The sequence below is a fragment of the Octopus bimaculoides genome, chromosome 16 (genome assembly GCF_001194135.2).
Source record: "Octopus bimaculoides isolate UCB-OBI-ISO-001 chromosome 16, ASM119413v2, whole genome shotgun sequence".
NCBI lineage: Eukaryota > Metazoa > Mollusca > Cephalopoda > Octopoda > Octopodidae > Octopus > Octopus bimaculoides.
Genome location: NC_068996.1, coordinates 46,764,502 through 46,778,097, shown reverse-complemented (window position 1 = coordinate 46,778,097; position 13,596 = coordinate 46,764,502). Strand labels below are relative to the sequence as shown.

The following is a 13,596-nucleotide window of genomic DNA, read 5'->3' as shown; positions in this document are numbered from 1 at the left end:
AAGGAATCAAATCCAACTTTTGTAAACTTTCTGCAATTCTTCACTTCACCCTCAGAAAAAATTTTCCCCACAAATCTGACAATCGAAATCTATACCATCTGAAGTATATATTCAGATCATCATCATCATCATTTAACGTCCGCTTTCCATGCTAGCATGGGTTAGATGATTTGACTGAGGACAGGTGAACCAGATGGCTACACTAGTCTCCAATCTGATTTGACAGAGTTTCTACAGCTGGATGCCCCTCCTAACGCCAACCTCTCCGTGAGTACAGTGGGTGCTTTTTACGTGCCACCGGTACAAAGGCCATTCAGGCAGTACTGGCAACGGCCATGCTCGAAATGGTGTATTTTATGTGCCACCTGCACAGGAGCCAGTCCAGCGGCACTGGCAATGACCTCGTTCAAATGTCTTTTCACGTGCCAGTGAGGCGATGCTGGTAACGGTCATGCTCGAATGGTGCTATTTACATGCCACTGGCACGGAAGCCAGACAGCTGCTCTGGCAACGATCACGTTCAGACAGTGCTCTTAGTGCTCCACTGGTACAGGTGCCATCACGATTTCGATTTCACTTGCCCCAACAGGTCTTAGCAAGATCCATTTTTCTGAAAGTTATGAGGAAACAAAATTGGAGTGCAGGACACTTGTGTAGGTACGCTATAATTTCTTACCTAGCTTGAGCAGCCCTCACTAATTCTTCGTCACGCTTAGCTTGTCTCTCTTCTTCCAGAAGTTGCTCCAGTTCCTTCATATGGTCTTTATCAGCTTCTCTAAGTGCTGTCTCTAGCTGAAGCCTTGCTTCTGCTTCAGCTCTGGCCTGAAAAATATAGGGAGTCAGTTCAAAATAAATGGGAATTTCATACAAACAAATGTATCTGCATTACCAATGTATGAAAAACACATGCACACACACACACACACACACCAGATAAATGTTCTGCTAAAGAAAATAAAGAATATATATATATATATATATATATATATATATATATATATATATATATATATATATATATATATATATATATATACTAGCTGGCTCCGTGCTGTCAAAGATGACAGCTAATTGTAGTATTTTATATATAAATATGGATGGTAAATCAAATTAATACACTTGTCAATGTTATCTGGTGGTTGTCTTTGGAGACGTGACATCAGTCATCATTTGTTACTGAAAGAACACTGGTTCACATACAAACATGCACATACTTCCCTTGTACGTACACACACACATACACGCACAAATACTCACACAGAGTTGAAACGCTGTTTGATTTTTCTTTTCAGAGTTGATTGTTCACCATCTCACTTCCATTGCACACACACACACACACACACAGAGTTGAAATGCTCCCACTACCAGTTTGCCATCACCCCTTCCTTCCTTATTCATCTATCACTTCTTCCTTTCTCATTTATATGTTGTGACAGAGAAAAACACAAGTGTATTATTATAGTAGATTTTAAATTGGTCGTATATCTAGCCCAAATATTCTCTGAGTTTTATTTTTAACCTTTTATCATTTAAATCAGCCGTATCCAGCTGAAATATTCTGCCTGATTTGTGTCCAAACAGGCCAGATTCAGCTTTTCACACCTACCCTACAATGTCAGTTCAAAAGAGAGAGTGTGGGTGGGCACATGAAGAAGAGTGGCGGGGCCTGCAGCAGGAGATGATTATAGGTGGTGGAGGAAATTCGTATGCACTTGTATGTGTGTATAAAATGAAAAGATTTTTTTTTTTTTTTAGTAGACCATTAATCCAAAATGCCAACTGCAGCAATTAGCACAAGGTCACACACTAGGCAGAGACGATATAGTTATTTTTCAATCAACCACAGCATCTAACTGATACTTATTCTATCAAACCCCAAAAGACAAAAGACAGCCAACCTTGATGGGATTTGAACTTATTTCATCAGCTCTAGAAGAATGAAACAATGTCAACTCCAGTGGGATTTGAACCAGTGGGTGGGTAATAGAACAAAAATAATTTTTACCTGTTTCTCTTCTTCTAATTCTCTAGATTTCATTTCGATTAACTCCTGCCGAATTTTTTGCTGCTCTCTCTCCTCAGCCAGCTGTTGTTTCTTGGTCCATCTATTCTGGCATCTTTTAATCAATTCATCACGATGGTAATGGATATCTTTATCATCATTGTCAATTGCTTTCTGCAAAACTGAAAAATCCAAGACATACAGTAAGATGGTTAGGCTTCTCAACAATGGCAAATCACCATTCCTCTTGGTCTCATTTAAAAATAATAGATTAAATTTTTGAAGGTGATTTAGTAGGCATTTTTAGCATTTTCAACGACTTTTGGAGGCTCTCTCAGTGGCTCATCATTAATAAATATCGCATGTACTTTAATACTGTGAATTTAGTCCCAACCCCCAAACCCTCATCTATTATTTTTTACTTGTTTCAGTTATTGGACTGTAGCCATGCTGGGGCACCATCTTGAAGGTTTTTAGTTGAACAAATCACCTTGAAGGTGGTTAGTTGAACAAATCAATTCCAGTATACTTTACTTGTTTCAGTCATTAGAATGCAGTGATGATAGGGCACCACTTTGAAGAATTTGTCAAACAAACCCCAATACTTATTCCATCAGTCTCTTTTGCTGAATAGCTAAGTTACAAGGACATAACACACCAACACCAGTTCTCAAGTGGTGTTGGAGGACAAACAGAGAACACACGCATTAAATGGGCTTTTAGTTATCATCCACCAAATCCACTCATAAGGCTTTGGTTGGCTCGAGGCTATACTAGAAGACATGCTCAGGTGTCATGCAATGGGACTGAACCCAGAACCATGTAGTTGGGAAGCAAACTTCTTACCACACAACCACACCTGTGCAAGAACATTCTTAATTGCTTGAGTTGAGAATATGAAGTGACTGGTTACAATCACAAGAATTTGCTTTCCCTGCCTTCCCAAAATATACAAATATAAACAAAAATAAAAAATTACAATCTGAAGTGCAAATTGGCATCATGGGCAACCTGCACCAATAGGCCACATGTGGCTCGTGGGAATTTCTGATTGATATATCTAAGGAAAAATTATTGCCAATTTTTTTTTTAGTATTGCGACGTGTCAGATGATGCACCTTGTTTCATAAAAGTTATTCATGCTATTCTACATGGTCACTCAATATGCTAGAAACAGCAACCAAATCTCCCTTCAAATCGCACCTCAACATCATTAAAAAGAGGGCCCATGATGGGAATGCTTTTGTTCATATATGTCTATCTTATCAGAAATGACATGGCATAAATAACAAACAAAAAAATTAAGTCCATGCACATTTTTTTTCTCAAATTAACCAAAAATTTGCGCAAGTGTGGCAAGAAGCATGATTCCTAACCACATGGTTCTGGGTTCAGTCCCACTGCATAGCACCTTGGGCAAGTGTTTTCTACTATAGCCTCAGGCCAACCAAAATCTTCTGAGTGGATTTGGTAGATGGAAAATGAAAGAAGCTCGTTGTGTGTGTGTGTGTGTGTGTGTGTGTGTGTGTGTGTGCTTGCTTTTCCCTCCCACCATCGCTTGACAACCGATTTTGAGTATTTACGTTCCTGTAACTTAGCGGTTCAGCAAAAGTGACTGATAGAATAAATACTAAGCTTACAAAGAATAAGTCCTGAAGTCGATTTATTCGACTAAAACCCTTTAAGGCAGTGCTCCAGCATGGCCGCAGTCAAATGAGTGAAACAAGTAAAAGAATGAAAGAATAAAACAAAAAAAAAAGAAGAAAGTAAGTATTTTTTTTTTGGTTAATATGTTTTTTGTTTTATTTATTTATTTATTGTCTGGTTAAACATTTGGGTTGCAATAGGAAAAAAATCTTGATATCAAGATATCTGCAGGCAAGAGGAAACATGATCAGAATATTTGAAACTGAGTGAAGTCTACTAAAACAGCCAAGCTGTTGTTAAACTGGGTGCTGTGTTAGGACTACCACACATACCCTGGTTCAGTTATTTAATAAATTCTTGTTTAAAAATTTCTTTTTTATCTTTTACTTGTTTCAGTCCTTAGACTGCGACCATTTTGGGGCACTGCCTTGAAGAATTTTTACTCAAATGCACTGACCCCAGTATTTCTTTTTTTTTTTTCTGTCTTTCTTCTAAGCCTGGTACTTATTCAATAAGTCTCTTTTGCCATATTGCTAAGTTACGGCATCGTAAACACACCAGCACTGGTTGTCAAGTGGTGGTGGTGGTGGGGGATAAATACAGACACAAAGACGCAAATATATCATCATCATTTAACGTCCATTGTCCATGCTGTCATGGGTTGAAAGGTTTGACCAGGGCTGGTAGGCTGGAAGGCTGCACCAGACTCCAGTTTGATTTGACATGGTTTCTACGGCTGGATACCCATCCTAATGCCAACCACTCCAAGAATGTAATGGGTGCGTTTACATGCCACCGTCACAGGTGTCATTTGTGTGACACCAGTATCTACCACAATTACAATTTTTGCTCAGCTTGATGGATCTTTTCAAGCACAACAATGCTGAAGGTCTCGATCATTGCCTCTGTAAGGCCCAACTATACATGTGTGTGTGATTGGCTACTTTCAGTTTTTATCTACCAAATCCACTCACAATGCTTTGGTCAGCCTAAGGCCTAACTGTAGAAGACACTTGGCCACAGTGTCATGCATTGGAACTGAAACTGCAGCCATGTGGTTGGGAAGCAAACTACTAACCTTACAGCCATATATACATATATATGCACACATACACACACGATGGGCTTCTTTTAGTTTCCATTTACCAAATCCACTCACAAGGCTTTGGTCAGCCCGAGGCTATAGAAGACACTTGTGCAAGGTACCACACAGTGGGATTAGAACTAAAAACCATGTGATTGGAAAACAAGATTCTTACCACTAAGCCACTAAAAACAAAAAAATAAATCCAGAAGGTACAGCCCCAATTTGTTGCTATTACATAGAGGATAACGAGACTGCATGGGCCAAATCATTAAAGAACATCAGACAAGATACATAACATTATTCCTTCAGACTTTGATTTAAATATTTTGTGTTCAAATCCTGGGAAGGTTAACTTTGCTTGTCATCCTCCTGAGGTCTATAAAGTACAAGACAAGTACCGAGGTTGATGTAGTCCTCTAAAGTCCTTTTCGGGAAGATTTCTGGTCTAAGAACTTCTTTAGGAACAATTACCTAAGTGCCATTAAGTTTGTCAATATTGGGTGGAATTCTGGGACGAGGTGGTGAAGCACGACCTTCGAACATTAGGCCTCACTGAGGCAATGACTAGTGACAGAGACCTTTGGAAATATGCTGTGCTTGAGAAGACCCGGCAAGCCAAGTGAGACCATAACCCATGGCCTATGCCAGGAGTGTAACCAGCCCACTTATGTGTATGTTTCCTTCATTGGACACTAAACTCTGCTTGCAAAGACCTGTTGAGGCAAGTGAAATCGAAATCAAATTCAATGACAGCACTGCATGACTGGCATCCGTGCTAGTGGAGCGCTAAGAGCACCATCGAGTGTGATCATTGCCAGGGCTGCTGACTGGCTCCCATGCCGGTGGCACGTAAAAAGCACCATTCGAGTGTAATCGTTACCAGCGAACCCTTACTGGTACTTGTGCCGGTGGCACATGAAAAACAATATTCAAGCGAGGTCGTTGCCAGTGCTGCTGGACTGGCTCCTGTGCAGGTGGCACGTAAAAACACCATTTGAGCATGGCCATTTCCAGTACTGCCTGACTGGCCCTCATGCCGGTGGCACGTAAAAGCACCCACAACACTACACTAAAAGCACCCACTATAAACTCAAAGTGGTTGGCATTAGGAAGAGCATCCAGCTGTAGAAACTCAACCAGATCAGATTGGAGCCTGGAGCAGCCATCTGGCTCGCCAGTCCTCAGTCAAATTGTCCAACCCATGCCAGCATGGAAAGCGGACGTTAAACTATGATGATGATGACCTAGGTGGATACATGATTTGAACTTGCATCCCCAAGTAAAATAAAGAATTGTATGAAAGCAATTGCTCAGCTAAAACTGGTTGTGTGGGAAGAAGTTTGCTTCCCAATCACATGGTTCCAAGTTCAGTCCCACTGTGTGGCACCTTGAGCAAGGGTCTTCTACCAAAACACCATACTGAACAATGCCTTAAGAGTAGATCTGGAAGACAGAAACTGAAAGAAGCCTGTCATGCGCATGTGTGTGTGTGTGTATAAGTACGTCTGCCCTCTACCACCACTTGAAAACCAGAGTTGGGGTGTTTGCATCCCCTCTTAGTAGTTCAGAAAAAACAGACCGACAGAATAATATTGGGCTTTAAAAAAATAAGCACTGGGGTTGATTTGTTTGACTAAAATTCTTCAAGGCTTGCCGCTAAGATTTAGTAGGTGCAGTAATGATTTTATCAGCCCACCACCTTAGCCATGGTAATAAGAATAAAAAGACACACTTATTAAAAAAATTCTTACCTGTAATCCATTCATTCTTTGATTTCATATCACTGACATTCAACTCATAATCTTTGATTTTCGTCCGTATTATAAATCTACAAGTTTTTTCTTGTGTGGGCTGCAAACAATGAAGATTTTAAAAATAAGAAGAATATGTTCATTTGAAACCTAACTTTGATAAAAGATTCCTACACAAGATTATGACAGAAGCTTTCAATTTTAATATGAATACTTTAAAACAGGTTGTTTTTTTTGTATTGTGAGACCAGAAGTGGTTTCAGTTGGTTTCAATTTCAAAATGGTAAAGCGCCACTTTAGCTTGCAGTAACTTACCACAACAGCACATGAGTTGTTGATATCGATGGACCCTTTCATTTCTTTTTGGTCTGGTCCTGTGTAATATAACAAACATGCTGGCTTCAACACAAAGAATCTCTCCTTCCATGTTGCAACACGGGTGCCTCTCTTCGACATCATTCCCTGGAAACAGATATGAAATAGAAAGTGGAACATGAAAATAATGAAATTCAATATGAAAGAGATTCAAAATTCTGTTTCTCCAGAAGGCATAATAATAGTTGTAACATTATAAGATTGGATAATGCGGTACTATGACTTAGGCCCAGTGATGGTTATAGTGCTGTTAAATGTCAAGACAAATATTTGATGGAATTTAAGATGCATTCCCCACCCCCAAAAGAATGTCTTAAAAAATCTTGGGTCATATATCTTATCTCTCGTTTCAGTCACTAGACTGCAGCCATGCTGGGGCACCACTTTGAATTTTTCGTTAAATGAATCAACCCTAGTACTATTTGTTTTTTACAGGCGCAGGAGTGGCTGTGTGGTAAGAAGTTTGCTTACCAGCCACATGGTTCTGGGTTCATTCTCACTGCGTGGCACCTCGGGCAAGTGTCTTCTACTATAGCCTTGGGCCGACCAAAGCTTTGTGAGTAGATTTGGTAGATGGAAACTGAAAGAAGCCTGTCGTATATATGTATATATATATGTGTGTGTGTGTCCCCTCAACATCACTTGACAACCGATGCTGGTGTATTTACATCCCTGTAACTTAGTGGTTTGGCAAAAGACCAATAGAATAAGTACTAGGCTTACAAAGAATAAGTCCTGGGGTCGATTTACTCGACTAAAGGCGGTGCTCCAGCATGGCCGCAGTCAAATGACTGAAACAAGTAAAAGAGTAAGTGGTACTTATTCAATCAGTTTCTTTTTAAGTGGTGCTTATTCAATCAGACACACACACACACACACACACAGGGCTTCTTTCAGTTTCCATCTACCAAATCTTCTCTGAAAGCTTTGATCTACCCAAGGCTATAGCACAAGGCACTTGCGCAAGGTGCCATGCAGTGGGACTGAACCTGGAATGACTGTTAAAGGTTAAAACTTTTTCCTGTGAATATATGCTACTGAAATAGAGTTGCATCTAGTATACACATGTATCTTAATTCCAATAAATATAACAGTAAAAATACTTATGGAGTGCCTGGTTGTGTGTAGGTGGGCACTACAGAGTTTTAATTAATAGATTGCTGAAGTTAATTACCTTTTTTGTTTTTTTAAGTCAGAAGAATCAGGAAGCTACAGGTGATTTTATGTTTAATAGAAGGACAAGTAGTAGGTGAGAGTGGAATCCATAGCTATTTGCGGGTTTCAAATTTAGCAGTTAAAATATTGTGTAGAACAGTGGAACAATATATGATTCAACTTTAAAATTTTTGAGTAATAAAAATTTCATGCTTTATTATCTAATCATAAAAATGTAGCTACTTCAACAATAAAAGAACAATAATAATAATGGTAATTATTATTTCTAGTATAAGCACAATGCCAGAAGTTTGGGGAAAATGGAATAGTTAATTAACCTCAGTAGTTGACCGAGACCTTAGTTTATTGATTACAAAGGATAGAAGGTAAAGTTGACCAGTGTTGTATTTGAACTCAGAACACAAAGCACCAGAACAAATACTTCAAAGACATTATGTCAAACTCTCAAACGATTCACTATCATAACAACAACAACAACAATAATAATAATAATAATAATCCTTTCTACTGGAAGTTCATGGCCTCAAATTCAGGGGAAGGAATTGAGTCGATTACACCAACCCTGGTGTGCAACTGGTACTTATTTAATTGACCCTCGAAATGATGAAAGGCAAAGTTGACCTTGGTGGAATTTGAACTCAGAACGTAGTGGCAGATGAAATACTGCTAAGTATTTTGCCCAGTGTGCTAACGTTTCTGCCAGCTCACTGCCTTAATAATAATAATCCTTTCTACTAAAGGCACAAGGCCTGAAATTTGGGGAGAGGAAACTTGCTCTCACAAACGAGAATACTAAGAATGAACCTGACTGCTCTCAAAAATTAAGTAAAAGAAAAAACGAAAAATAATCTAGAATTTTTGTCTGGTATCAGATCGATCCCAAAATCTAATCAGTTGGCGCCAGTTATGAGGCCAAACATCCCTGAAAGTTTCATCCGAATCCATCCAGCAGTTCTTAAGATATTTTGTCCATGGACAGACAAACAAACAAATATACACAACTGAAAATAATACCTCCGCCTTCGCTAAGGTGGAGGTAATAATAATAATTCTACAATAGGCACAAGGCCTGAAATTTTGAAGGCGAAAGCTCTAGTCAATTCTATAGACCTCCGTGCTCAACTAATACGTATTTCATCAATCCTGAAAAGATGAAAGATAAATCAAATGATAGAATTTGAACATAAGACAAAAGCAGAGGAAATGCCAATAAGCATTTTGTCCAGTATGCTAAATTCTCTCCACTGGAACAGGGCTAACAGTTTTGAGATGAAGTATTGTCAATATCACTGATCCCAGTACATGACTGGTATTTACTTCATTGATCCTTGAGGGATGAAAGGCAAAGGTGATCTCAAGGGGATTTGAACTGGGAATGTAAAAGTAATACTGCAAATCCCTTTTTCTGATGTTCTAATGGTTTTTAGCTGTGTAAGATGCTAAATATTCCATGAACAGGAGCAGAAGATGGATAAGATGATCCTATATTTGTCCAAGCTTTCAGAAAGGCAGGCAGACAAACATACTGATACATACACATACATTACTGATTTTGGAAACTTTATATAAACAGATGCAGGCATGGCTCTGTGGTTAAGAAGTCTGCTTTCCAACCACGCGGTTATGAGTTCACTCCCACAGCAAGGCACTGTCTATAATAGTCCAGGGCTGACTAAAGCCTTGAGAGTGAATATTTGGTTGATGAAAACTGAAATTACACACACACACACACACACACACCCATTGTATAACATCCGTTTTCCATGCAGGCATGGGTTGGACAGTTTGACAATGAGCTGGTCAGTCTGCAATTGTGGCATGGTTTCTATGGCTGGATGCCCTTCCTAATATCAACCACTTAACAAAGTGTGCTGGGTGCTTTTAATGTGTGTCCATGTGTGCACGGTGGGTTGTGTGTATACACACACACACACACACACACACACACACACAGGTACACATTTATGTGTCCTTGTCTTGTCATCGCATGATAGCTATAATTGAGTGTCACTGTCATAACAAGCAGTGCCAATCAATTCCAAAAGTCTGCAGGAACATGTTAAGCCCTGGGGAAAATATTACATTGTGTGGAAAAACAGATCAAGGTTGGTGACAGGAAAGCATCCAGTTGTAGACAAATCTGCCTTAAACTCAGTCTGACCCATGCAAGAATGGAAGAGCGTACATCAATATATGGATGATGATGGAATTTAAGAAATGTCTTTAGAAAGACCTACACAAATACCAACACTTAAATACTAACATACCATGGATTTTAGTACTTTTTATACACATGTTATGTAACAATGTATCTTTACTCATTAAAAGAATGCCAGCATACACACACATAGACACAATGGGGGCATATATATATGTATACATACACACATACATACATACATATACAGTCATTATGTAACGCAATGTTATTTTTTGTATGAATAGAAATACCAAGACATGCACACACACACACACACACACACACAATGGGCCATGGCAAGTCAATGCAAGTACGCATATTGTGATCTACGTGATGCATACAAAAATACCAATGAACATCACACTGACGCACATGCAAAATACTTGGACACTCACATGTATACCGAAGCACTTTTATGGGTCATGTGATGTAACATTCCAATCATTATTAGACAATGGTTGATAACACCGACTAAAGAAAATTTGAAAATAAAACATTTCTAATTTAAACCCTGGCTATATGGAACATTTTCCTCGTGAAAGACTTGACAAAATACTTTCTAATAGATAGTTCTTATATAAAAGACATTCTATACAAGAATCTATATCTGGTCTTTACTAAAAGATCATGATTTTTAACCCTTTTCATACCAACTTGCCTGGGAACAACTGGTTCTGTTTTAAAGAGATCAGAATTAAAACCTTCCATTGAGATTTGATGTTAATTTATGCTGTCAGTATTTATGTAGGTCTTTCTAAAGACATTTTTTAAACTCCATCATCATCATCATCAACAGTAGTAGTAGTAGTAGTAGTAGTAGTAGTATACTGATGTTCATCCTTCCATGCTTGCATGGAAGGATGAAATCGTTTTACCAAATTCTTTATTAGCTTTTAAATTAACTGAAACAAGGTCAGAGTATTTCAACAGAAATATTGTAACGGGGGCAACAAGAGGGGCTAACACAAACTGATCTTAGCTTCAGTGAAGTTAGGACTACACATTTTTATTTTTTACCTTTTACTGGTTTCAATCATTAGATTACATCCATGCAGGGGTGGTAGATTACCTCCATGCATGCATGTTAAATTTTTAGTTGATTGAATCAGGCCCTATATATATATATATATATATATATATATATAAAAATAAAAAAAGGGGGGGTTTGTATGATAGTGTATAGAGGAATATATTATTTAAAAGAGTTCCAACTGTCTGTTTTTTTTGTTTTTTTATATTCTTATAAAATTAATGTGTGATATAGAATATGGAATATATAATATTCCATATTGGAACTTTTTTAAATAATATGTATAAATTAAAAGATGAGGCTGCAAAATAGCACCTACAATTGCTAGAAATAGGAGCTAAAATTCAACTCAAACAGCCACACAAAAGCACTAACTTCATGAAATATTCGGGACTGCAAGCAGCAAGCCACAAAGTCTTTCATCGGCAAGATTTACTCGCAGAATGAAGCAGTCTGATAAAAACATTATCACATGATTTCAAAATTTGATCAACAGGATCTTGTTTCTCAGATGTTTCTACAATTATTCCAGGTTAAAGAGATGGCCTGTCTCTCATTCATTCACGAGAAAAAAACCATTGAAAAGCAAGCGCTGTAATATCTTATTGTATATACACTTTAACCACTTTGAATTTTAGCGCTTGCTTTTCAACAGTTTTTTTGTTTTTTATACTCATAAACAAATAGGAGGCAGGTTATTTCTTTCACCCAGAGGAATTGTAGAAACATCTGACGAGAAACAAGATTCTGTTGATCAAATTTCAAAACCATGTGATAATATTTTATCAAACTGCTTCATTCTGTGAGTATCTCACTAATGAAAGATGTGGCTAAGCTGCTCGCAGTACTGAATATTTCATGAGGTCAGTGCTTTTTTGTGGTTGTCTGAGTTAAATTTTGGCTCTCATTTCTAGCAATTGTAGATGCTATTTTGCACCGTCATTTATTAATTTTTACCTTTTTGGTTTTAATTGCTACAACCACCTATATTATATTAAGATATATTAAATACATTATATTATTGTGATATTGTATGGTGTACATACATTTATAAGCTTATTTTATTGGTCTCTTCTATCAAACTGCTAAGTTATGAAGGCTTAAACATTCCAACACCAGTTGTCAAGCAGTGGTAGGGAACAAACACAAACATAGAAGCTTCATTCAGTTTCCATCAACCATTTCCCTCACAAAGCTTAGGTCAGCTGCCAGCTATAGTAGAAAACACTTGTCTACAGTGCCATGCAGCAAGACTGAACCCAGGACCATACAGTTGGGAAGCAAATTCCTTACCACACAGCCACACCTGCATCTATCCACAGCCATTTTTTAAATTACTAAAACAGAAGTGGGCTGGACATAAGCAGAGGATAAATGGCAACGGACAAACAGAAAAAAAGTTAACAAAATGGATTCTGAGATGGTCAAAAGGAAAACCAGACGAAATGTTCATTTGTTTCTTCTAGGAACACAATTCAAAGTTGTGAATCAGATAATTTGGAAATCAGACACACAAAGCAAAAAATTATGAAAGAATGCAAATACTATAGCCTGCAATAGTTTCATTTGATCTCTTTCTCTCACCATTTCTCTGTGTGCATAATTTACATCATTCAAGAATTATGTTGTGGCAGTGCAGTAAAAACTGCTTCCTGACCACATGGTTCTGGGTTCAGTCCCACTGCGCAGTATCTTGGGCAAGTGTCTTCTATCATAATCCCAGACTGACCAAAGCTCTGCGAGTGGATTCTAAGTATATAGAAGCTGAAAGTCATCATTTAACGTCTACTTTCCATGCTGGCATGGGTTAGATGGTTTGACTGAGAACTGGTAAGCCAGGGAGCTGTACCAAGCTCCAGTGTGATTTTGGCTTGGTTTCTATGGCTGAATGCCCTTCCTAATGCTAAATACTCCAAGTGTGTAGTGGGAACCTTTTACATGTGTCACTGGCACAGGTGCCAGTTATATGACACTGGCTACGACTACAATTTCACTTGGTTTGATGTCTTTTCAAGAATAGTGGATTACCAAAGGTATCGATCACTTGTCATTGGCTCCATGAGACTCAACATCTAAAGATCATGCTTCATCACCTTGATCCATGTCTTCCTGGTTCTACCTCTTCCTGAAAGTGTGTGTGTGTTTCTGTCCCACCTACTTGACAAGTGGTGTTGCTTTGTTTACACCCCAATAACTTAGAAGTTCAGCAAAAGAGATTGATAGAATAAGTATCAAGCTTAAAAATAAACACTTCAGTTGATTTGTTCAACTAAAACCTTTCAAAAGCAGTGCCCCAGCATGGCCACAGTCCAATGACTGAAACAAGTA

General features: G+C 38.2%; 1 protein-coding gene across 2 annotated transcripts in view; it reads right to left on the bottom strand.

Annotated features, from left to right (window-relative positions):
• Window positions 1-13,596, bottom strand: part of LOC106880628 (switch-associated protein 70) — a 171,453-nt gene that overhangs the window by 56,153 nt on the left and 101,704 nt on the right. For both annotated transcript variants that reach the window (XM_052973732.1, XM_052973733.1), the window contains exons 3-6: window positions 6,803-6,949; window positions 6,488-6,587; window positions 2,006-2,184; window positions 677-822 (exon numbers count right to left, since the gene is read on the bottom strand). In XM_052973732.1, coding sequence (XP_052829692.1) covers window positions 677-822; window positions 2,006-2,184; window positions 6,488-6,587; window positions 6,803-6,949 — 572 coding nt within the window. The remainder of the gene's footprint in view (window positions 1-676; window positions 823-2,005; window positions 2,185-6,487; window positions 6,588-6,802; window positions 6,950-13,596) is intronic.